The 26,758-nt window shown below is 43.5% G+C and overlaps 1 protein-coding gene across 4 annotated transcripts in view; it reads left to right on the top strand.

Annotated features, from left to right (window-relative positions):
* Window positions 1–26,758, top strand: part of BCAS3 (BCAS3 microtubule associated cell migration factor) — a 633,137-nt gene that overhangs the window by 91,625 nt on the left and 514,754 nt on the right. For all 4 annotated transcript variants that reach the window (XM_029081827.1, XM_029081826.1, XM_029081825.1 and 1 more), the window contains exon 8: window positions 25,590–25,697. In XM_029081827.1, the coding sequence (XP_028937660.1) occupies window positions 25,590–25,697 (108 nt within the window). The remainder of the gene's footprint in view (window positions 1–25,589; window positions 25,698–26,758) is intronic.

Genomic DNA, 26,758 nt, shown 5'->3' with positions numbered 1-26,758 from the left:
ACTTCTGACAAACGCCTTTAAGGCTCTCTACCATCTGACCCCATCTTACCTATCTGCTGTCTTTATCTACTATTCCCCAACTGGCCTCTTTCCTCCCAAGACAACCTCCTAGCTATACTTTGATTTAGACTCTCTCCCTTCTTGCAAAAACAAAGGGACTGTACTCCATCCTGATTCATTCATTCAATAGTATTTATTGAGCGCTTACTATGTGCAGAGCACTGTACTAAGCGCTTGGGATGAACAAGTCGGCAACAGATAGAGACAGTCCCTGCCGTTTGACGGGCTTACAGTCTAATCGGGGGAGACGGACAGACAAGAACAATGGCACTAAACAGCGTCAAGGGGAAGAACATCTCGTAAAAACAATGGCAACTAAATAGAATCAAGGCGATGTACAATTCATTAACAAAATAAATAGGGTAACGAAAATATATACAGTTGAGCGGACGAGTACAGTGCTGTGGGGATGGGAAGGGAGAGGTGGAGGAGCAGAGGGAAAAGGGGAAAAAGAGGGTTTAGCCGCGGAGAGGTAAAGGGGGGATGGCAGAGGGAGTAGAGGGGGAAGAGGAGCTCAGTCTGGGAACGCCTCTTGGAGGAGGTGATTTTTAAGTAAGGTTTTGAAGAGGGAAAGAGAATCAGTTTGGCGGAGGTGAGGAGGGAGGGCGTTCCAGGACCGTGGGAGGACGTGACCCAGGGGTCGACGGCGGGATAGGCGAGACCGAGGGACGGCGAGGAGGTGGGCGGCGGAGGAGCGGAGCGTGCGGGGTGGGCGGTAGAAAGAGAGAAGGGAGGAGAGGTAGGAAGGGGCAAGGTGATGGAGAGCCTTGAAGCCTAGAGTGAGGAGTTTTTGTTTGGAGCGGAGGTCGATAGGCAACCACTGGAGTTGTTTAAGAAGGGGAGTGACATGCCCAGATCGTTTCTGCGGGAAGATGAGCCGGGCAGCGGAGTGAAGAATAGACCGGAGCGGGGCGAGAGAGGAGGAAGGGAGGTCAGAGAGAAGGCTGACACAGTAGTCTAGCCGGGATATAACGAGAGCCCGTAATAGTAAGGTAGCCGTTTGGGTGGAGAGGAAAGGGCGGATCTTGGCGATATTGTAGAGGTGAAACCGGCAGGTCTCGGTAACGGATAGGATGTGTGGGGTGAACGAGAGGGACGAGTCAAGGATGACACCGAGATTGCGGGCCTGCGGGACGGGAAGGATGGTCGTGCCATCCACGGTGATGGAGAAGTCTGGGAGCGGACCGGGCTTGGGCACCTGATCTGTGTCAACCTCTGCTACCCCTGCTTTCTCTTGGAAACATTATCTACCTTGGGTTCCCCGACGCTGTCCTCTCCTGGTTCTCCTCTGATCTGTCTGGTCGCTCCTTCTCAGGCTCTTTCCCAGTCAGAAGGTCGTGGGTTTTAATCCTGGATCCGCCATTTGTCTGCTGTCTGACCTTAGGCAAGTCGCTTCACTTCTCTGGGCCTCAGTGATCTCATCTGTAAAGTGGGGATTGAGACTGTGAGCCCACAGGGACTGTGTCCAACCCAATTTTCTTGTACCCACCCCATCACTTATTACAGTGCCTGGTGCAGAGTAAGTGCTTAAATACCATAATTATTAATATTAATAAACAGTGGAAGTCCCTCCAGACTCAGCTCTATTCTATTCTTCTGTTCTCTGTCCACCCAGCCCCTTCCTTAGAGAACTCATTCACTCCCACAGCTTGAGCTACCAACTGTGTGTGGATGATTGCCAAATTTACCAGTCCAGCCTTGAACTCTCTCCTTGGCTACAGTCTTGCATTTCCTCCCGACTTCAGGACATCCCTACCTGGATGTCCCACCAACACTTCAAACTTTCCATGTCCCAAACAGAACTCTTCATCTTTCCTCTGAAACTCTGGCTTCCTCCTGTCTTTTCCATCACTCTAGACATTGCTACCATAGTTCTTCTTACAAGCCTATAATAATAATTGTGGTATTTGTTAAGTGCTTGCTTTCTGCCAAGCACTGTAATAAGAGCTGGAGTAGGTACAAGCACATCGGGTTGGACATAGTCCCTGTCCCACGTGGGGCTCACAGTCCCAATCCCCATTTTACAGATGAGGGAACTGGGGCCAGAGAAGTGAAGTGACTTGCCCAAGGTCACAAAGCATACAAGTGGCAGATCTGGGACTAAAACCCATGACCTTCTGACTCCCAGGCCCAAGTTCTATCCACTGCCCCATGCTGCTTAACCATGCTAGACTATGTAATCATGGCCTTATTCCTGACTCATCTCTCTCATTCAACCCACATCTTCAGTCTGTCACTAAACCCTGTTGGATCAACCTTCGCAGCATTGCTAAAATCCATCCTTTCTTTTCCATCCAAACTGCTACTCTGCTGATCCAACCATTTATCATATCCTGCCTTGACTACCGTATCCTGTTGACCTCCCTGCCTCCTGTCTCTCCCCACTTCAGCCCATACTTCACTCTGCCGCCCGGATCATTTTTTTTAAAAAGCATTCAGCCCCCACTGAGTGTGCCCCAGTCCGCACTCTTAAAAAAAAGCCTCCAGTGGTTGCCCAACCACCTCCGCAGAAAACAGAAACTCCTTACCGTCGGTTTTAAAGAACTCCATCAGCTGGCCCCCTTCACATCTTACCTTGCTGATTTCCTACTCCAACCCAGCCCACCCACTTGGCTCCTCTAACACCAACCTACTCACTGTACCTCCATCTTGGCTGTCTTGCTACCGACCCCTTACCTGTTCCCACCCTCTGGCCTGGAACTCCCTCCCCCTTCAAATCCGACAGACCACACTCTCCCCGCATTCATAGCCTAATCAAAACCACATCGCCTCTGTGTAGCTCATGCGCTTGTATCTCTACCCTTTAAGCACCTTTAAAGGGTCAGGTAAAGGGTACCCTTTCAGTACCCTTTAAGCACCCCATTCTCAGTCCCAGAGTACTTTTATGTACAGATCTGTAATTTATTTTAATGCCTGCCTCCACCTCTAGCCTATTAGCTCCTGCTAGGCAGGTAACTGCTTCTACCAACTCTGTCTTATTGTACTCTCCCAAGTACTTAGTACAGTGTTCTGCACACAGTAAGCACTTACTAATTACCACTGATTGATTGACTAACTCCCTTGCTCCCCACATCAATCAGGCCGCAGCTCTGACCACATTCTTCTAAGACTTCGAGCTCATTATGGGCAGGGAATGTGCCCCTTAATTGTTATACTGTACTCTCCCAAGCGCTTAGTAGGGTCTTTTGCACACAGTAAGCACTCAATAAATACGATCGAATGAATGAACATTCAAATCCCTCTATTAAAGTCCCGCTTTCCCACATTAGTTTCTCAGTATCTAAGCCACATCACCCCCTTAGCCAACATTAGCACTTCTGAACTTATTTACACCTTCCTTAGGTGGTGGTGGTTAGGTGACCACTCAATTTATTTATTTTGATCTCTCTATTGTAAACATTTTTGTCTCTCCAAAGAAGCAGTGGCCTAGAGAAAGGGCACAGGCCTGAGACTGTGAGGACCAATATTAGAACCTAGGTCTTCTAACTCCAGCTCACTCTGCAGCCCTGTGGAGTCAAGGGGAACACCGTACCATAGGTACTCAGGCTGGGCTAGAGTCTGTGTTCTACTCTCCGAAAGGGCGGGAGAAGTAGGAGTCCACATCAGATTTTCCCTGCCTTCTGAGCTCCCCACCCTCAACGTCAGGAGAGCTCGCTGCCAGAACTGATTGCAATGATGCTACCTGGCACACTGCAACTCGGATCCCACGCTATTGGCCTCAAATCAGACAGACAATGACTCTCCCCCCTTCAAAGCCTTATTGAAGGCACAGCTCCTCCAGGAGGCCTTCCCTGACTTAGCTCCCTTTTCCTCTTCTCCCACTCCCTTTTGCATCAGCCTGACTTGCTCCCTTCCTTCTCCCCCCCCCCCCCCAGCCCCACAGCACTTATTACATATCTATTATTTATTTCTAGTAATGTCTGTCTCCCTGCCTCTAGACTATAAACTCGTTGTGGGCAGGGAATGGGTCTGTTGATTGTATACTCTCCCAAGCTCTTAGAAGAGTGATCTACACACAGTAAGTGCTCAATAAATACTATTGAATCGAATGAATTGGCACATTAGAGCCAAGACCACGTCTTGGCACACACAGCAGTTAGGGGAAGTCCATCCTCTGTGCCACAGTGTGGTAGAAAAGGCCCCCAATTTGGCTCTGAATAATTCAGGCCAGGATAGGTGCTCTGACACTGATTCTTTTACTGGTGCTCAGTTCCGGCTTCCTTTCACCTCTGGGCCTGGTGTTTCTGTATGTATATTGTACATTTTCATACAGCATATTTGCCAGGTCCAGAGTAATGTCAGATATTTATATTTCAAGTGGAGAGGTGGGAAAGCTGGTGAGGTTGTTTAGTCCGTAAGGTCGTTGTGCCAGGGAATGTGTCCATTTATTGTTGTATCGTACTCTCCCATGTGCTTAGAACAGTGCTCCGCACACAGTAAATGCTCAATAAATACGATCGAATGAATTAATTGGAGGTAGCCATGAGGAGAGGGGCTGCCTTGTCTGTTTTGTCTCACGTGGGACAGAGACTGTGTCTGACCTAATTAATGTGTATGGGTCATGGGTTGTAATCCCGGCTCTGCTACTTGTCAGCTGTGTGACTTTGGGCAAGTCACTTAACTTCTCTGTGCCTCAGTTACCTCATCTGTAAAATGGGGTTAAGACTGTGAGCCCCATGAAGGACAGCCTGATTACCTTGTGTCTCCCCCAGTGCTTAGAACAGTGCTTGGCACATAGTAAGCACTTAACAAATATCATTATTATTATCATTATTATTATTATTATTATTATTGCAGCTTGTAGAATAGTGCTTGATGCCTAGTAAGTGCTTAAACACCATAGGTAATAATAATAATAATGTTGGTATTTGTTAAGCACTTATTATGTGCAGAGCACTATTCTAAGCGCTGGGGTAGATACAGAGTAATCAGGTTGTCCGACGTGAGGCTCACAGTTAATTCCCATTTTACAGATGAGGTAACTGAGGCATAGAGAAGTTAAGTGACTTGCCCACAGTCACACAGATGCCAAGCGGCAGAGCCGGGATTTGAACCCATGACCTCTGACTCCCAAGCCCGAGCTCTTTCCACTGAGCCAAGCTTATTATTATTATTATTGGGAGTATTAAATTGATTTTGGTGTGATCCCAAGTGCATATAGAAGACTGCGATGAATATTAGAGATAAAGAAAATAAATTGTAATCCTCATATCAAAAAAAATTCAAACCAGGATGGTAAACAGTATTTTTCCCGTTACGTGAGTCAAACATGAATGATATAACAGTAGCCTAAAACTTTCTGAATTCCAGGGTTGGTTTTTTTTTCCAAAGTTTGGTTGCACCAGCTTTCATATGGATTGAACATGCTAAAGGACAGACAGTTATCTAAGTGTCATGTTAATTGTATGATCAGCAGCATGGGAAGGGCAAATGAAGAGGTAAATTGAGGTCACAGAGCAAACCTTGACAGTCCAAAAATAACTTTCAACTTGCTCCTGAGTTCAAAGGAGATAGTTAAAATGGCTCTCTTAGGGATCGACTACTTAAGAGGACAGAAAAACAAGCAAATGTTTTGAAATACATTTTAACTCTATCTTCCGATACAGATGACAGTAGAAGGCAGTTTGAGGCATACAATCAAAGAAGACTGCATGATTCCTGGCCTCTAGGAGCTTAAAAAGGAATTATGGAGAAAGGCAGTCACAGACTGTATTCTGCTGTGCCCTGATTACACTCCTAGTTGCTTAGTTCATGTCTGCATATCTAACAGATGATCACTCTCCCCTCCTTAAAAGCACATCTCCTCCGAGAGGCCTTTCCCGACTAAGCCCTCATTTCCTCTTCTTCCACTCTCCTTTGGATCGCACTTGCACTTGGATTTGCTTCTCTGTGTGAAAAAAATGTCACTGAAAAACCGGCTTCTACGATGAGAAAAATGAAGCAGATGAGATGAATCAGTCCTTAAATATCTGGTGTGTTTTATGTTTTTTTTTAAATGGGCCAGAGGCCATCCCCCCCACCCCAACTTCCAACTTCCGTATATTTGAACTGACCACAGTCACAAGGTTACCTTTGCGGCTTTACTGTCCACGATGCCAGACTTTTTTTTTCTTGATCAGACAGATTTCTTTGAACAAGATGTTCTTATTCTTAAACTGTGATTCTGACTTTAAAATGCACCTAGTACATGACACCTAATGCCGAGGTGGATTTTAAGTTCATTCTTTAATAAGGATTCAATTTCCCCTAACGGTTTTGTTACCTTCTAAATAATGAACTGCAACATATCTGAACTGTGTAGGAATTCCCGATGATAGATATTTGGCCAATGAAATGACTGAAAAGTTTAGGTTCAACTAAATTTAAACCAACTGGGTTTATTTTTTATGTATTTTATGGTATTGGTTAAATGCTTCCTATCAATCAATCATATTTAATGAGTGATTACTGTGTGCAGAGCACTTTACTAAGTGCCCAGGATGGTACAATGTAAACGGAGATGGTAGACATGTTCTCTTATCCTCGATGTGCTTACAGTCTCGAGGCATTGTACTGAGTGTTGGAGTAGATACAAACTAATCAGGTTGGCCCCAGTCCATGTCCCACACTGGGCTTTCAGTCTTAATCCCCGTTTTACAGATGCTGTAACTGAGGCCCAGAGAAGTGAAATGACATGCCCAAGGTCACAGAGCAGACAAGTGTTGGAGCCGGGATTAGAATCCAGGTCCTTCTGACTCCCAGGCCGGTAGACCACAGCAAGAAGAACAACCAAATATGTAATATGAAATGTATTAAGAGTTTTCTTGATCTCTTAAGGTTTGGAAGACTTTAGTAAAAACATCAACTCTGCCACTGACTAGCTGTGTGTGCTTGGACAAGTCATGTAAATATTAAGTACAGTCATTATTATCATTCTCATCATTTTTAGTACTTCTTGATTTAGGGTATTAAAGAGGAATAGTCAGCTGGGCCACTTAGGTTTCGATCTTAGCTGGCCTTTACCACCTCTAGTTGCCTAGACCAAGCTACTTGATAATAATAATAATGATGATGATGATATTTGTTAAGCGCTTACTATGTGCCAAGCACTGTTCTAAGCGCTGGGATAGATACAAGGTAATCAGGTTATCCCATGAGCCCCACGTAGATACAAGCGCTGGGGTAGATACAAGGTAATCAGGTTATCCCATGAGCCCCACATAGATACAAGCGCTGGGGTAGATACAAGGTAATCAGGTTATCCCATGTGGGGCTCACAGTCCTAATCCCCATTTTATAGATGAGGGAACTGAGGCACAGAGAAGTTAAGTGACTTTCCCAAAGACACAGAGCTGGTAAGTGGTGGAACGGGGATCAGAACCCACATCCTCTGACTCTGAAGCCCGGTCTTTCCACAAAGCCACGCTTCTTCTCCTCAGTTTCCCCATCTGTAAAGCAGTGTGGTTAATAACACCAATCTACCTCATGGAAATGGTGTGAAGTTTAACTATCTAGTGCTTTTTCAAGGCTTTGAAGAGGAAAAACGTTGTGTGTTAGAACATAAATACTAATTACAAACATAGATCTTTATATGTGTTTCCATTTTTCTTGCTGGTTCATTTTTAATTACTTAATAAAGAACCAGGCCAACTGGTTTTTGTTCTTGTGGAGCTAAGTATACAAAAAGTATCTAACAGCATATCAAAAATTTTCCTATAATATTTAAAGGATTAGATGTAGCAACATATGTCTAAGGTTGGTGCAGCTTTTTCTTATTTAAAATAACTACTTCCATGCTTCTTGCAATTTGTGGTAGGTTTAAAATGTCTTTGCTGTTTTGTGTTTCACTTATACGTGCACATTCTTGGACAATGTCACTTTCTCAAATACTTTGTTCCGCTTTTCCTGATTTTGGATGAATCTGTTAAGTATCATGAATGAAAATAATAAAATTCCTTGTAGAGAAAAATAGTTCTGTATTGAACTTGAAATTATTTAAAACATATTTCACATTGCTTAAAGGTGATGTCTGGATATTGCATCTCTCAAAAACAATTTTGGAAATATCTTTCAGATTGGGTTATCGGATGATTCTAATAAAGAAGCCCTGTATGATTCTGGAGCAAATAGTAGATTATGTCTAAAAAGTCTAATGACCAATAGAACTTTGCAGTAGTTGAAATCAGAACCATTTATCTGAGTTGTTGAATGTAATTTTTAGGAATGTCTCATTTCTTGACAGTGTGTAAGGATAAGAATGTGATAAATAGTTTTGAATTCATATTTGTTGAGGGATTTTGTTTGTTTCATTCATTCATTCAATAGTATTTATTGAGCGCTTACTATGTGCAGAGCACTGTACTAAGCGCTTGGGATGAACAAGTCGGCAACAGATAGAGACAGTCCCTGCCGTTTGACGGGCTTACAGTCTAATCGGGGGAGACGGACAGACGAGAACAATGGCAATAAACAGAGTCAAGGGGAAGAACATCTCGTAAAAAACAATGGCGACTAAATAGAATCGAGGCGATGTACAATTCATTAACAAAATAAATAGGGTGACGAAAATACATACAGTCGAGCGGACGAGTACAGTGCTGTGGGGATGGGAAGGGAGAGGTGGAGGAGCAGAGGGAAAAGGGGAAAATGAGGGTTAAGCTGCGGAGAGTTTAAGGGGGGATGGCAGAGGGAGTAGAGGGGGAAGAGGAGCTCAGTCTGGGAACGCCTCTTGGAGGAGGTGAGTTTTAAGTAGGGTTTTGAAGAGGGAAAGAGAATCAGTTTGGCGGAGGTGAGGAGGGAGGGCGTTCCAGGACCGCGGGAGGACGTGACCCGGGGGTCGACGGCGGGATGGGCGAGACCGAGGGACGGTGAGAAGGTGGGCGGCAGAGGAGCGGAGCGTGCGGGGTGGGCGGTAGAAAGAGAGAAGGGAGGAGAGGTAGGAAGGGGCGAGGTGATGGAGAGCCTCGAAGCCTAGAGTGAGGAGTTTTTGTTTGGAGCGGAGGTTGATAGGCAACCACTGGAGTTGTCTAAGAAGGGGAGTGACATGCCCAGATCGTTTCTGCGGGAAGATGAGCCGGGCAGCGGAGTGAAGAGTAGACCGGAGCGGGGCGAGAGAGGAGGAAGGGAGGTCAGAGAGAAGGCCGACACATATAACGGGATATAACGAGAGCCCGTAACAGTAAGGTAGCCGTTTGGGTGGAGAGGAAAGGGCGGATCTTGGCGATATTATAGAGGTGAAACCGGCAGGTCTCGGTAACGGATAGGATGCGTGGGGTGAACGAGAGAGACGAGTCAAGGATGACACCGAGATCGCGGGCCCGAGAGACGGGAAGGATGGTCGTGCCATCGACGGTGATAGAGAAGTCTGGGAGAGGACCGGGTTTGGGAGGGAAGATGAGGAGCTCAGTCTTGCTCATGTTGAGTTTTAGGTGGCGGGCCGACATCCAGGTGGAGACGTCCTGGAGGCAGGAGGAGATGCAAGCCTGAAGGGAGGGGGAGAGGACAGGGGCGGAGATGTCCTGTGGTGTAGGTCAGTATTCATTCCCTCATTCAGGTGTATTTATTGAGCGCTTACTGTGTGCAGAGCATTATACTAAGCATTTGGGACAATATAATATAACAATAAGCAGACACATCCCTTGCCCATAATGAGTTTGCAGTCTAGATCATCACTACTTTCTAGGTTAGGCTCACAGAGTGAAATACTTAAGCTCAGTATATTCCAGAGCCAAGATTAGAACTCATAAGCTACTTGTAATTTTCATAGTCCATTGAGTCATCTGTCTCTATAGAGTCATTTAAAGTGACACTCTGTGATAATCACTATCTTTAAAAACCCCTCTGAAATCCCACCTCCTCCAAGAGGCCTTCCCTGATGAACCTCTTCCCAATTTTTTATTCCCCCACCAACTGCCACTTCAGGACATCACCTAGGTACCGAGAAGCTGCTTAGCTTAGCGGATAGAGCATGGGCCTGGGAGTCAAAATAATAATAATAATGATGATGGAATTTGTTAAGTGCTTATTATGTGCCAAGCACTGTTCTAAGTGCTGGGGTAGATACAGAGTAATCAGATTGTCCCATATGGGGCTCACAGTCTTAATCCCCATTTTACAGGTGAGGTAATTGAGGCACACAGAAGTTAAGTGACTTGCTCAAAGTCACACAGCTGGCAAATGGCAGAGCTGGGATTTGAACCCACAACCTCTGACTCCCAAGCCCATTCTCTTTCCACTAAGCCACGCTAAGGACCTGGGTTCTAACCCCAGCTCTGCCACATGTCTGCTCAGTGACTTTGGGCAAGTCACTTCACTTCTCTGGGCCTCAGTTCCCTGATCTGATAAATGGGGATTAAGAGTGTGAGTCCCATGTGGAGACAGAGACTGTCCATCCTAATTTACTTATATCCACCCCAGTGCCTAGTACAGTGCCTGGCTCATAGTAAGCACTTAGCAAGTACCAAAATAATAATTATTATTAGTAGTAATATTCACATGTCCCTCCTCCCACCAAACCCCCACTTACTGCTTCCTTCTACTTGTGATTCATTTCAGTGTAGTAATTTATTTATATTCATGTCTTGTCTCCCTCTGTAGACTGTAAGCTCATTGTGGACAGGGAATGTGTCTACCAAATCTGTGGCATCCAACTCTCTCCCTCCGGGCTTATTACAATGCTCTGCACACAACGAGTGCTCAAAAGATGACAGTGATAGTGTTGGACTCCCCCCAACTTGAACGAAGGTCCCATGAGAGCAGAGCTCACCTCTGCTAATTTAAATGTGCCTTCCTCGGTGCTTAATGCAGAGCTGTGCACCTAGTAAGTGCTCAGTCAATACTATTGATTGATTGATTGATAAGACAGAATCATGAATAATAATTGTAATAGCAGTAGTATTAGGTAAGCACTTACTGTGTGCCAGGCATGTACTGAGCATTGTGGTGGATACTTTCCCGTGCACCTAGTGCAGTGCTCTGCACACAGTAAGTGCTCAGTAAATCCCATTGGTTGATTGCTATCCTGCTGATTAGTATGATGTGTCTGATCACTCTGATTCCTGGCTTTGAACTGTATATATTTTGGCTGTTGGCTATTTGCATTTTAGGAAGGGAATTTGGTTTAGAGGTTAGTAGGACTGTTGGATGCATTCCACCTCTGATTTTGTGTAATTTTTTATCGCCTGGCAATAAAAGTGAAATGTTTTTCCATTTTTAAAATGGGAATAGTAGGGTTTGGTCTTAAAAATATTTTGAGACACTGGGTGAATGACAGAAGCACTTTAGCCCAGTGAACTACCCAGTAGATTGATAGCATAGCATTGATAGCCGGTCAGCACCCGGCTTGTGCAACTGATTTGCTGACTTTGCTTGACTGAGTCTCTTGACCTCTCTGTGCTTCAGATTTCCCTAGCTGTACCTTGGAGAAATCAGTCAAGGGCACTGAGTGCTCATTATGTGCAGAGCACTGTACTAAGCTCTTGGGAGGTATAAGACTGATCTATCATAATCTTGGCTCTGCCACTTGTCTGCTGTGTGACCTTGGGCAAGGCGCCTCACTTCTTAATACCTGTTACCTCATCCAAAATGGGGATTAAGACTACGGACCCCATGTGTGACAGGGACTGCATCCAACCTGATTTGCTTGCATCCACCCTAGCACTTAACAAAGTGCCTGGCACATAGTAAGCACTTAACCAATACCACAATTATCATTATTACTATTATGATATTCCTGGGGATATTGAGGTAGATACTGAATAAAATTAGCGCCAAAGCAATTTGCAGTATTAAGTGTTAAATCCTAAGACTCATTCCATGTTACATAATATAGTTAGGTTACAGTTTCAGCAACAGGAAAGAAGAAAAGATTGATAGTGTGTAATGCAGACTTTGGGCTCTAGCATTTTGGAAGCTATTGGCAAAACTTACTTTCTTAAGAGAAGATGGTTAGTTTAACCACGAAAGCCAGCATGTTCAGGAAGACCTGGAACGGTGACAAACATATTCTAATAGTTAAGTTTGTTTCAAAGAATTGAGATTGCATTGCTGGAAATTAACTCGCACTTTAAAATAGTATAATCAAATAAGGCAACCTGACATCATTTCGAAGTAGTGCAAAAGTAAGATTTTTTTATTATAAAACACACATTTGCTAACAGCTGCCAGGTTTTTAACAATGGTTTCCAGATTGTTTTATTTTTTTTTTGCACACACTTCCATTTGTGAGCAGATTCTTTGATAAATAAGGCATCACTTTATATAAGCAGTGACCAAATATGTCAAAGTTCTGCTTCAGTTACGGAGCCTCTACCAGTAAGTTGTAGTAATAGAGACCTTTTGACCACAGTAGGACTTAACAGCACTGTGTTTATTTGAGTTGGAGAGTTGCAGTAGAGCCTACCATGTTTGGTGAATTAATAAATATATGAATATTGACAGTAGGCAAAGAGGCTGCCCTCATATAGTGTGTTCTGTTTCAATTTGCATTATTATTTTTTTAAATGTGTTAAGCACTTCCTATATTCCAGGCACTGTAATAACTGCTGTGCTGGATGCAAGTTAATCAGGTTGGACATGTCCCACATTGGACTCACTGTCTCAATCCCCATTTTATGGAGGAGGTAACTGAGGCCCAGAGAAGTGAAGCGACTTGCCCAAGGTCACACGGCAGACAAGTGGCAGAGCTTGCATTCGGACCCAGGCCCTTCTGACTCCCAGGCCTGCGCTGTATCCACTAGGCTGTGCTCCTTCTCAATTAAATTCACTGAGGGATGGATTTCAGAATGCTGTACAAAGCTGGTATAGTTGATAATAGGCAATCCTGGGATCAAATCTGTATTCAGAAGCAGAATATAAAGCCGGGATTTAGTTGGCAAAGGTACCTCACCATCCAGGGGAAGAGGAACCATCCTTCCCCAGAAACCCCCTTTTGCGAGTCAGGCAAATAGAAGAATATTAAAAAAGAGGAATGACTTACCTTGCTTACCACCCCCATGTTGTCTGGATCCAATTTGTTCAGCATAATAGAGTGAGACTCTCACTTCCAATCCAGAAGGTACTGTCAGTTAGATGGGGTTCGGTAATGGAAGTGCCAGTTGTGAACAGTGTAAAAGAGGGAAAGAAGAGAGTGAGACGTGCAGTGTGACCTTGGGCAAGTCACTTTCCTTCTCAGTGCCTCAGCTACCTCACCTGTAAAATGGGGATTAAATCCTCCTACCTCCTCCTTGGACCGTGAGACCCATATGGGACAGGGACTGTGTTCAAACCTGATTGTCTCGTATCTACCCCAGTGAACAGTGCTAGGCACATAGTAAGCGCCTTACCAAATACCGTAAAAAAGTTAAGCCAAAATCCGAAGCCTCTGGGTGGACTCAAGACAAAAGTGGCTAATGGAGCCCAGTGAAGGCCCACGGGTATAATAATAATGGTATATGTTAAGCGCTTAACTATAATAATAATAATAATGTTGGTATTCGTTAAGCGCTTACTATGTGCCGAGCACTATTCTAACTGTGGTGTCATGGATGAAATCTCATTCACTCATTCATTGTCAAATTTATTGAGGGCTCACTGTGTGCAGAGCACTGTGTACTAAGCAGTTGGAGAGGCAGAACAACAATAAACAGACACATTCCCTGCCCACAATGAGCTTACAACCCTTTCTAGGACCCCAGGCGGGACCCCCTCTAGTCTATAAGCTCCTTGTGGGCACAATGCCTGCTGTCGAACTCTCCCAGGCACTTAATGGTAGTGCTCTGCACACAGTTAGTGTTTAGTAAATGCCACTGATTGATGGTACCTGTGCTCCAGTTGCCTGCTGCCTGGCTCAGGCGAATTGGGCGCGAGAATGTGGATGGCTCAGAGCAAACCAAAATCAAGTCAAACACATGCCACCTTTTTCCCCTTTTACCTGTTAGTGACAAAGTAATGCTCACCCTTGAGTACCAAGGGGAAGCCTAAGAGGCTCTAGCATATCTTCGTGGAGTAAATGTGCAGGAGGTTTCCTCTCCGTGACATTTACATTAATGAATACAGTCTTGCCATCAGCAACACCATCTGCGAACTGAAGAGCAACTCTACCCTCAATCAGTGATATTTACTAGCACTTAATGTGTGCAAAACACGTACTAAGCGCTTGGAAGAGTGCTGTACAACAGAGTTGGTAAACACGGTCCCTGCCCACAACAAACTTGTAGTCTAGAGGGGGAGATGGACATTAATATAAATAAATTAATCACAGATCTGGACATAAGTGCTGTGGGGCTGAATACCAAAGAGTTCAGATCCCAACTCAGAGATGATGCAAAAGGGAGATTAGACAAGTACTCCCATGTCTTAATGCTCAGTTACATTATCCAATTATCCTAAGGTTATAATTGGAGCAAATTTCCAAGTGGTAAAATTCGGAAAGTGGATTTCACTGCCAGCGTGATACTGGTTGGTTTGCCTTGGGTGAAAGGATCCCTTCGGCCTCTTCAGTCCTTCTGTTGTAGTACGCAAGATTCGTTCCTTACACAGAATGCCCTAGTGGAAAAAATTAATGGAAATAGAAAACACGTTCCACATTTTCAACTGCTAGTTTTTCCTTCAGTTTGAAATCTGATTCTGAAAGTACTTTCATCTGGGTGATATAATATCACTCTGAATGCGATTACATCTAATGCCATCTCTCACTTCACTCCTTAGTGTGCACTTAATATTAATGCTTTAATGCATACTCTGCAGTTGATTTCTCCCAAGAATTGCTTTTCATGGATTCTATGCAAACAATTTTAGGGGATACTTGTCTTTTCACCAGACCTTGTTCCTTTTTTTATGATTTTTTTTTAAATGGCATTTGTTAAGTGCCTCTTATGTGCCAGGCACTGTTCTAAGCACTGGGGTAGATACATACCAATCAGACTGGACACAATCCCTGTCCCCCATGTGGCTCATTGTCTTAACCCCATTGTACAGATGAGGTAACTGAGACACGGAGCAGTTCCTTTTGTCACGTAGAATTTAGGTTTAAACGAATAGCCGGATTTTGGGCATTTTGTCCTTCATAAGTAATTACTTCCCAAAAGGGTTCCTTGATTAATCCTGCATTTTTCTTGGTCAAGCCCTTCCCATCAGTCAGTTTATCTGTTAGTCAATAATATTTATTGCTATCAGTCAATAACATGTATTCTATGCAGAGCAAGAGTACAAGCACTGGAAGAGTACAATAAAGTTAGTAGACACAATCCCTAGGTTTACACTCTCCATTCATGTAATTATTCTCCATTTTTTAATTATTCGTTATTTACTCATGTTTACCATGTTTATCTTTTCCCTGGCTCTTGTAACTTCAGCAGTTTATATGGCCATTTGGCTCTTCCTTAGATTGTAAACTTCTGTGAGGATAGGATTCACATCTTTAATGTCCTTTGTATGTTTTCTAGAGCTTAGTACAGGGCTCTGCACACAGTAAATGCTCTGTAAATGCTCATGCTAGTGGCAGCTGTGGACCTGTGCTTAAGCAGCGTGGCTTAGTGGAAAGAGCCCGGGGTTGGGAATCAGAGGATGTGGGTTCTAATCCCGACTCCACCACTTGTCTGCTGCGTGACCTCGGGCAAGTCACTTAACTTCTCTGTGCCTCGGTTACCTCATCTGTAAAATGGGGATTAGAACTGTGAGCCTCACGTGGGACAATCTGATTATCTTGTATCTACCCCAGTGCTTAGAACAGTGCTCAGAACATAGTAAGCACTTAAATACCATAATTACTGTTATTGTTATTAATTACTCGTGAGCTAGCCCAAGTCATCATCTCCCTAAAGATGCCCGTCTTATGCTCTTTCAACCCCTGCAGGCCTGTGTATTTCTGAATGTACATTAAAATGCCTGATTTTGTCAGAATCAATCAGTGGTATTTATTGAGCGCTTACTCTTCATCATCATCATCATTTATCGTATTTATCAAGCACTTGCTGTGTGCAGAGCACTCCTAAGCGCTTGGGAGAGTACAGTACAACAGAGTTAGACCTGTTCCATGCCCACAATGAACTTACAATCTAGAGGAAGTGTAGAATCTTGTCTAGAATCTACAACTTATAGCTTCAAGTTGGTAGTAAATTAATAAAAATGATCAAAGTTTTATATTTTTCATATTAAAAGTTGTCCTAAAATTTATACTAAATAAATTGAATCTGTTAGCTATTCCCGATAAGGGGGGAAAAAGAACCCCACAGGATTAATTTGTCAATCCATTTTGCTGTCATTAGATTTAAAATTTTTCTTTGCCTTGTAGTGTTGGGGTAGTTTCTTTAGGGAGGGAAAGCTCACGGAACTTACCTCTTATACCATGAGCCAAATGTGGGAGAAAGTCTGCTTCTGATCGGATTGTCTTGTATCTTCCCTTGGACTCAGCACAATGCCGGGCGCTTAGTGCTTAGGAAATGCCGCGGTAATAACAATAATCATGATAATAATGATTTTTTATTAGCAGACTGAGGTCATTATGAGAACACACTTAGAGAAATATGTGAAAAATGTGTGAGAAATCTCTGGCTAATATGAAAGAAAATAAACTTTTCTGAGTTGGGTTGTATTATTACTGCTAACTTTTAATAAGCCATTGACTTCGGTCCTTAAATAGATCCTCCCCTACTGTGGCAAAAACCAGATCAAAAACCGTCTTAGAGAGTAAGCTTCGTGGTCTGGCTAAGCCCTCATTTCCTCTTCTCCCACTACCTTCGGCTTCGCCTCCTCGGCCCTTCGGCACTTATGTTCATATCCATAATTCATTTATTCTTGTTAATGTCTGTCTCCCCCTCTAGTCTGTAAGCCCGCTGTGAGTAGGGAACAGCTCTACCATCTCTGTTATACTGTACTCTCCCAAGGGCTTAGCAAGTGCTGTGTACCCAGTAAGCGCTCAGTAAATATGATTGATTGGTATCTAGTGAGTCCCGGGAGTAGACTAGCTGCTTTTCAATTGGAGTTTGCTTCCTATTAAATGCGTAAAAAATTCTAGGCATTTTAAGGTCAAAAGATAGGTATTAACCTTGTTGCAACCAATACTATAAATGATTCGGTGATACACGTGGAACTGTTTCATGCATTAAAGCTTTAGTCACTTCGGAGTCATGTTAAGAAAATTGAGAGCAATAATAAAACCCTCAGTTATGCATACATGAACTGATTGGTGAGTTCTTGGAAATGAAAACAAGCTGGAGAGACTATTTTCACGCTGATTCATTTATTTATTCAATAGTATTTATTGAGCACTTACTTTGTGCAGAGCACTGTACTAAGTGCTTGGAATGTACAAATTGGCAACAGATAGAGACAGTCCCTGCCCATTGACGGGCTTACAGTCTAGTCGGGGGAGACAGACAGACAAAAACAATAGCAATAAATAGAATCAAGGCGATGTGCATCTCATTAACAAAATAAATAGGGTAATGAAAATATATACAATTGAGCGAAGGAGCACAGTGCTGTGCTAAGGGGAGGGGAAGGGAGAGGGGGAGGAGCAGAGGGAAAGGGGGGAAAAGAGGGCTTAGCTGAGGGGAGGTGAAGGGGGGGTAGAGGGGGAGCAGAGGGAAAAGGGGCTGATCTGAGCCAGAGCATCACCTTTTCGAAGTCTGCTCTCAGACTTTAACAAAGCGGTCCTCTCAGGGAGAACAGAAGCCTCCTCAGATAGAGTGGTTATCCGACAGAGTAATGACAATTACTCTGTCCTCCTTCAAAGCCTTTTTAAAGGCACATCTCCTCCAAGAGGCATTCCCTAAGGCCTCCTTTCCTCTTCTCCCACTCCCTTCTGCATCGCCCTGACTTGCTTCCCTAATTTGTTCCTCCTTCCAGCCCCACAGCACTTAGGTCCATATCTGGAATTTATTTATTAGTATTAATATCTGTCTCCCCCTCTAGTCTGCAAGCTTGTTATGGGTGGGAATATGTCTATTTTTAGAGTGCACTCTCCCCAGCGCTTAGTACAGTGCTCTGCGTAGAGCAAGCGCTCAGTAAATATGATTGAATGAATAAAAGTACAGAAAGGGTATGTGTTCCCTTTCATGCATGGAAAGTTTTTTGGTGTTTTTTTCCACCTACATTAAGAAACAAGCTTTATCTCCAGGTTGTGGAGACCTCAGTTTAACAAAAATAGATTTGTTTCTCTTGGATATCTGCTCAGAGATCTAAATGTAGTAATTTCCCATTGGTTTCTCCAAGAGATCTTATATATTTCCAGGGGTGGTTGATTACTTTGAGACTTTCCTGTGTAAACTTTAATGCTTTCAGAAGAAGGAAAGACCTGATTCCTATTGTCTTAAACAGTGAAGTTAAAATCATGCTCATTGTCAGGAACATTATCTTTGTTGTAATCAGGTGTTGACATTAGAGGGAGAGAGAAGGAAGTGGTTGGTTTAGTTTCCTGGAAGTGCAGTGAGATTAATTTGAGAAAAATATTGCTGCCAACATAGGAGTAATACTATTTGTATTTATGAAGCACGTACTAGGTCCTAAGAACAGTATTAACTGTTAACGTATACCCAAGCTAGTCAGCGTCCCACATTCCAAGTAGAAGGGAGAACAGATATTTCATCCCTATTTTGCAGATGAAGAAACTGAGGCTCAGAGAAGTTAAGTGATTAAAACCCAAGTCCTCCGCCCGTGATCCTTCGACCAAGCCACACCACTTTTCTGTATATTCTCTTTGCTTTCGAGAGCACATTTCATCCAGACTCCAACTCATGATATAATTCCACCATCAGCACCGTCTTCTTCAAACCCAGAATCAGCTCTCCTGAAGTGGCAGACCGCTCAAATTCTAGTTCAGATTGAAACCACAAATTAATGACAAATTTCCCTTTCATTTCCCAACAGTACTGGTTACTCCTGCTCCTAGGTTGGTAGGAGAGGCAGGGGGACGCAGGGAGACCTGATCCATCAATAGATCAGTCATATTTATTGAGAGCTTACTATGTGCAGACCATTGTACTAAGCGCTTGGGAGAGTACCCTATAACAGTTGGTGTTCACATTCCCTACACACAGCTAGCTTACAGTCTAGAGAGGGCTAATGCCTTTGTAAGAAATTCTCCCTTTCCTAATATTTTTTTTTTTCAAATGTCCCCCGAAATTCTTCTGGAATTCCCTTGATCAGGGACAGAAAGGTGAATCGTAACTCACATTTTCTTCATTCACTATAAAAATATTGAATGTCTGTTTGGAAATAGCTAAATGAGAGGTTTGTTTTTTTTTAAAGAAGTTGACACAACTTTATCCTCTCCTTCTGCCTCCCACCCCAACCCCTCTGTGACCACATAGTTGGTGGCTTGTTATGCTCTTTATGGAGGGAATAGACCACCAAGAAATTTAGTTGATTTTATTTAAAAACCGTGCCCTTTGTATGAGCCACAGCTCATTTCAGCATTTAATTTTTGTGTGCTTTTGACAATACTGTAGATAGACTTCCTGGAAAACACTTCAGTAGTATCAATCTAGGCCCCTTTCATTTTATGAATCAGGTCCCTGTACCCTAAATTGATCCCTAATATGCACTGTTTCTCCTTGGACATGTTCTGTTTAGAGTTTATCTAATGTCAGATTGAAAAGGATACAGAATTTGCTTTGGTCTTAGTGCTAACTACATTTAACTGTTATCCAGTCAATGGAAAGGGCAGAATTTTTAGCACTTTTTCTTAAGAGTCCAGCTTGGAAGGATTCAGAAATGAATGGTTTTGTTATCAGCGTTGTCTTTATTTGGCATAGCATTGGAGTCTGTAATTTACAACCGCGACCGGAGAAGCTAGTGGCCCTCGGTATGGGGGACGGACCAGCAAGTGGAAAAAGTCAGAAACGTTGCCTGTCAAATACGGTGTTTGGAGATGGGAGTAACAGTTCGATATGTGACTCCAAAAACATTCATTCTTGTCTGCATATTCAACTTGCCCTGTGCAGATTTGTCCAAAGTAGATTTTTCTCTTAAAAATTGTTTTAATAATAATAACAATTGTAGTATTTAAGTGCTTACTCTGTGCCAGGTCCTGGGGTGGGTACAAGCAAATCGGGTTGGACACAGTCCCTGTCCCACATGGGGCTTCCAGTCTCAATCTCCCTTTTACAGATGAGGTAACTGAGGCCCAGAGAGGCAAAGTGACTTGCCCAAGGTCACACAACAGACAAGTGGTAGATGCGGGATTAGAACCCATGACCTCCTGACTCCCAGGCCTGTGCTCTAGCCAGTACACCGTGTTGCTTCTCAAAGAGTCCCTTCCCTCTGCAGCAATGCCCACTGATTCAGACAACTAACGTTTCTGTGATTGCAAGCTTCTTGAGGGCAGAGGCGGATTTTGTTTTTCAGCACATGCTCTACTTAATAAATAATGATGATGACGGCAATGATATAAATAAGTCCCTTTGGAGATAAATTTGCCAACTCTCCTGTGTCGTCAGGCAGATTGGCTTCATATACAAGCACCCACCAGCTTTTTAATTTTATAACTAGGTGGATTCAAGCTAACGTGAGGTGTCCCGTCATTCCATTTGAATATATTGAAAGCGTATCACCAGCTCTGTAGTTAGCCCTAGAGAGTCAAGGAAGGTGTTCTGCATGTTCAGAAACAGAGCATGTTTTATTTAGCCAAAATCTGGAAAGGAGGCGGCAGCTAGGCATTGAAAATGAAAATGGGGGAAAAAAAAGTACAACTTTAAAAAAGGACAAATTTGCAAAGAAATGATATTTCAGACTTTTATAGGGTAACACTGCCCATTTTCAAGGTGTGCAGATTTCAGATTAGGTTCAGAGTAATTTGAAAGCTCTGCTCGCTTTGAAAAGACAAGCTCTAAAATAGCTTTTTACACTCTTCTTTGTAGGTATTTTTGTCTCATAAACAGAACTTTAAGTTCCAATTTTATATTTTTCCTTAGGGGTTTTTAGCAGGAAATCCCATTAAAAAGAATTCATTTTGAAGTTCTTAATTGCTTAATTTACCGTTTTCATTTCCAATAATGGAAACTTTTTTTTTTTTCAAAATTAGCTTTTTAAAGAGGTGTAATCAACCCATTTTACTGAGATGAAGTTACTAGGTAAAATTTTGCCATTTGGGTTGTTGCAATATATCAAAATGAGGATTTATTTCCCCCTGTAAAGGCTTAATAACTTCCCTGCCAATTTTCAAAGTTTAGGTCAGATGTAAAGCAAGTAACAGATTGTTCTCATAGATATTACAGGGCATGCTTGTTCCAGCACCCACTATAAAACAAGTTTCCTAGGTAAAGAAGAGGTCAGGTAAGGAGAAATTCATTCAAAAGTGGCACATTTTCATTTTCTATTAGAAATGGAAACTAGAAAATAACTTTATTGTACGCATAAGAGTGTAGGTATTGGGCAGAAGGAATAAACTGGCCCTCAGATTAGAAACCCCACACAGCTTTCCCTCTACAAACAGACCATCTTTCCAGCCTGTGACTAAGCCTTGATGTTTCCTTGCTTTAAATTCAGACCCCACTCTAAAGCTTTGCCCTAAAAAGCCCAACATCCTGCTTTTTTCTTTATTCTATTAGTCAGGTTCAGGTTTAATATAAATTGAATCAGGAAAGGGTAACTGTCAAACCCTAGCCCTTAAAAAAAAAATGTTAACTCCTTTGAATGGACCCACTGTAGAAGACAGATTTTAGGCATTTTCCATTAATATCTAACTTGGAGTTAAATTCAAATCTAGCTTTCTGTAATCGTCTGTTTCTCTTCCTCTGTAAAATTGGGGAAAAGAAAAAAGCCGAAGGGCGGGCTTTTGAGGAGAAGCCTGCTAAACCGGTCCATATTGATTAGCAAAGAAACAGAGGGGTTCCGTGCAGGATTTTTGGGACCTACGAGTTACAGCTTTCTGAAATGGTGGCCACTGCCCAAGGGGCATCCTAACTGATGCTAAGGGAAACGGCTTCATCAGCCTGGCGAAGGATAAAGTGTCAATTGTCCTGTTTGGCTGAGAGAGGGGAACACGGCATTGAAAACGGAGAGGAAAACAGTGAACAAAAGGCCATCTCAGGCGTGCAAGCCCCAGGATTACTGGTAAGGAGCATGCTGCCCGCCCCTATAGATGTGTGACTTTGTGAAGTTTCTTATTTTTCAAGGATTATCTTTCCCTTAATAGGGCAGCACATGAGGGATTTTTCCATAAATAAAAATAGTTTTCAGTTCTGCCAAGCCCGTTCAGTCAGCCTGTGAGCCGGGCCCTCACAGCAATTGTTTTGTCTACTTGGACCAAATGCTTTGCGCAGGGAGAATCTCAGTTGTGACATTGTATGGATGCCAACGGAGTGATCAGAATTGTGGTTTCCAGCGCCCTGCAGCCTTAATGAGCTGCTAATTGAAGGTGACAAGCTGTTGTTTCCCACCCAGTTGGCCTGGTAAAATGTCATCCCCCTCCTAATCATTAACCCATTCCTTTTAGGCTTGGGACCTAGAGGACCTGTTCCCTCTGGGAAAAGAGCTTGGGCCCAAGGGGCGGTTTAGAAGATTTTCTTGGTGGTTTCATTAGATCGCCGTTGGTCGATCTGCACGAGTGAACCACAGTCAATAATAATAATAATAATTGTGGTATTTGTTAAGCGCTTACTAGGTGCCAGGCAGTGTACTAAGCACTGGGGTGGATACAAGCAATTCAGGTTGGACCAGGCCCTGTCCCACATGGGCTTCACAGTCTCAAACCCCGTTTTACGGATGAGGTAACTGAGGCCCAGAGAAGGGCCCAAGGTCACACAGCAGACAAGTGGCGGATCCGGGATCAGAACCCACGAGCCTCTGACCCCCAGGCCCGGCTCTATCCATTACGCCATACTGCTTCTCCGGAGAGAAACACGTGTCATGAAAGCATTTCTAGACAGAAGGCAGGCCGCCCCCTCATGCCTCTTGTTCTCAGCGACAGATCAGGATGAGTTCATCAGAATTCCAGGATCCCGGCTCCAGAAGGCCCCAGATCGGTCTTTGTTTTAGCATCACGCCTCTGCCCAGCTGCACATTGCAGTGTCCGGGGGAGTTCCCATCTCGAATCGAGTCCGAGATAATGGGAGAAGAGAGGGGAGAAGGATCTGGCAGCATTTGGGACAAGATTGGGAATGAGGGAAGTGCTTCAGCATTTTGGGGAACCTAGGGCCTGTTTATTTGATCGTTATCTATTTCTGCCAGAGCTCGGAGAGGTTCATCTGTAGCTCAGATCTGCGGGACATGTGGCTAATTATAATGTCTGGTTTCGTGAAACCGCTGTAAAATAAAACAGATATAGGCAAGGGGGACTGGCCTTTTTTCTTTAAAACGTGTTTTATGCCCATACTTAGTCTGTGTATACAGCTGGTAATTTGCACAGCTTCATATTCGTTGACGTAGAAATAGCCTATGTTTTAATGCACTCTCGGAGGAGAAAAAAGGTGTCGCAGAAGAGAACTGCCACATCAAAGCCTTCCCCAGCTTGTAAAATCGCATCCACCACTCTGCTTTCCCAACTTTATTCTACCACCACCCCCCCACCAGCCCAGTGCCAATAAGTTTGATGCTTAAAAGAAATAGCCGTGGACGTTTGCTGGTACCGGCTGATTGGAGAGAGCAGATTTCTATCAGTTTTACAGTTGAGGAGGCTCACGAGATGGGCAGGAAGAGGCATTGCAATTATAGCAAAGCAGAGCCATGAACGTCCAATGCAGCTGACGCTCTCTTAGGGGGGCGCCCCTTTGGGGTTGAAAGTCTAAGAACCGAGATTATTGAGATCGGAGCTCCACGCCAGTCGGGTGGCCGTCGGGCACGTGGGTCTCTGGATTTCAGGCTGTCCACCAGCTCTCTCTTTCTTACATGTCCATGCCCCACCTCACCCCCGGCTCACTTTCTTCACTTCTCCCTAGCTAATCTTCTCATCGGGTCTCGTTTCCCCCCGTTCCCACAGCTGTCTCCCCCTTCTGGACTGTAAGCTTGATGAGGGCAGGGAATGTGTCTGTTACAACGTATTCTCCCAAGCGCTTAGTACAGTGCTCTGCCTACAGTAAGCGTTCAATAAAAATGATTGACCTCTGACCCACTGATCATATCCTTCCTCCATCTTGCACTGCCAGAATGTTCCAGACCAGGACATGGGTTCTAATCATGGCCCCGCCACTTGTCTGCTGTGTGGCCTTGGGCGAGCTACTTAACTTCTCTGTGCCTCAGTTCCCTCATCTGTAAAATGGGGATTAAGACTGTGAGCCCCATGTGGGACAACCTGTTTACCTTGTATCTACCCTAGCACTTAGAACAGTGCTTGGCACATAGTAAGCGCTTAACTAATATAGTAATTATTATTGTTATTATTATCCCTCCCCATCTTCAAACACCCCCCATGAAAACCCACCTTCTGCAGCACGCACTCACTAGCTAATAGTCACCTCCTCCGTCATCTTGTCACAACAGCCACCCTGTAGCGCTTATTCGTATCTCACTGCACACATGCTCTTTATTCATTTATTCATTTTCCTATTCCCTCGCACTCACCAGTGGCAGCTATGTTTTTCCTCTGGCTCCCACTGTCTACTTAGGTTTTACATTCGTTCATCCCCACTATTAAAACTGTAAACTTCTTGAATGCAGGGGCTTTAATGCTCCCCCGCGCATTTAGTACACAGCACACGACTGATTCAGTCGATCAGTCAGTCATATTAAGTGAATGCTTACTGTGTGCAGAGTATTCTACTAAGCACTCGAGAGAGGACTGTGTGTTAGCTGTCCCTGCCCCACAGCTCTTGGGTATATATATCTATAATTCTATTTATTGATACTAGTGCCTGTTTTGATGTGTATATATCTGTAATTCTGTTTACTTACATTGATGCCTGTTTACTTGTTTTGATGTCTGTCTCCCCCCTTCTAGATTGTAAACCCAGTGTGGGCAGGGATTGTCTGTTTTTATGGCTGAATTGTACTTTCCAAACGCTTAGTACAGTGCTCTGTACACAGTAAGCACTCAGTAAATATAATTGAACGAATGAATGAGTTGGATCCACCCCAGAACTGTGTATAGTGTCTGGCACACAGTAAGTGCTAAACAAATGCCACAAGTATTATTAAGACATGTTCCCTGTCCACAACAAACTTACAGTCTATCGTTTGATTGTATTTGTTGCTTCCCTCTTTCTTTCTTGACTTTTCACTCTGTCAGAGGAAGTAAAATTATCATCTCCCCTTATGGATGGTAAGCTCTTTGTGGCCAGGGATCGTGTCTATCAATTCTACTGTATTGTATTCTCCCAAGCACTTAGTACAGTGCTCTGCATACAGGAAGTTCTCACTAAATATAATTGATCGATTGACTTGTTTCTCAGCACCCAGTGCTATAGGAAGGCACTCATTTTCAGTTGCTCCTGGATTTTCAGTATGGACTTTTTTGTCAGATGGTTCCTCCCTAGTCAAGGTAATTTAGATTTTTAGCTAATCAGTTTTTTTTTTGTGGTGGTGGTTTGTTTAATTTAAAACAGGATAATTTTGCGGGGAGTGAAGAGTGGAGGCAAAAGGGAGAAAAGATTCCAGTTGAGCTGTATTTAAAATATTCAATTTGTGTTTTCTTCTAGCACGAGTCCTCCATTCTGTTGTGTCGACCTGCACTCCTTGCGCACGGGGGAGATGGTCAAATCCATTCAGTTCAAGACGCCCATCTACGATCTCCACTGCAACAAAAGGTAATCCTGATCCTAGCTGCTTCCACTGAGAGTTAAGCTATCTTCTCGGCCTACTAACCAACTCCTCATTCTCTTTCAAGTCTCCCATTCAATCTCCCACTGGTTTTTCCTCGGCTTTTCCTCTGCACCATTTCCCAGATCCATCTCATCTTCTTCATCTAAAGAGCAAAGGATCCCGGTCCAAGCGCCCTCATATCGTGGTTCTGGCTCTATTCATTCATTCAGACGTATTTATTGAGCACTTACTGTGTGCAGAGCACAGTACTGAGCGCCTGGAAGACTACAGTGCAACAATTAACAGACACATTCCCTGCCCACGGTGAGCTTACAGTGAAGGGTGGGGAAGATAGACGTCAATACAAATAAATTACGGATATGTACTAGACTATCAGCCTCCTCACTGGTCTCTCCCAGCCTTTCCTCTTTTCAATTCATCTGTCCATATTCCCTTCTGCTTCCCAAATTATAAATTTGGCTATTTATATTTTGGAAACTCTGCATATACTCTCTTTTGCTCACAACTTACTGTAGCGCTTTTATCCATATCAGTTCCTATGTATTTAGTATTTAAGCGCTCCTTCCTGCTGCTTATGAATGATTTTGTTATCCTTCTCCCTGGTTAAATTGTAAGCTCCCTTATGGCAGGGATTGTGACTTTTCTCTTAGTTGTTCTGTACTCACTCAACCGCCTAGTGCAGTGTTCTGCACATAGTAGACATTCAGTAGATACTATTGATTTGTGGATATAGTACCTGCCCATTTCATTAACCGACAAAACAACCAGGCAAGGTTTTTCTGAGTTAGGCCAGATGGACAACTTTAGTGGTCTGTCTCCCAACTGCTAAAAGTGCTTCTACTTGGGTTCACTAGACACTCTTATTCTTTAAAATAGATGAATAAAAACCATAGCGACGACTCTGTCCCTTTTACAAAACGCAAGATCCCGTGATTAACCTAGCTTTCCAATTGAAATTTAACTACTCAAGCGATTAGGTACATTTTTTTTTTTAAGCTTGAGTTGGTCTTTCTTGGAAATCTTCGATTATTTTCCAGACACAAAA

This window comes from Ornithorhynchus anatinus, chromosome 17, assembly GCF_004115215.2.
Source record: "Ornithorhynchus anatinus isolate Pmale09 chromosome 17, mOrnAna1.pri.v4, whole genome shotgun sequence".
Taxonomy (NCBI): Eukaryota; Metazoa; Chordata; class Mammalia; order Monotremata; family Ornithorhynchidae; genus Ornithorhynchus; species Ornithorhynchus anatinus.
The sequence above is the reverse complement of the archived record's forward strand: the minus strand, read 5'-3'. Positions and strand labels throughout refer to the sequence as shown.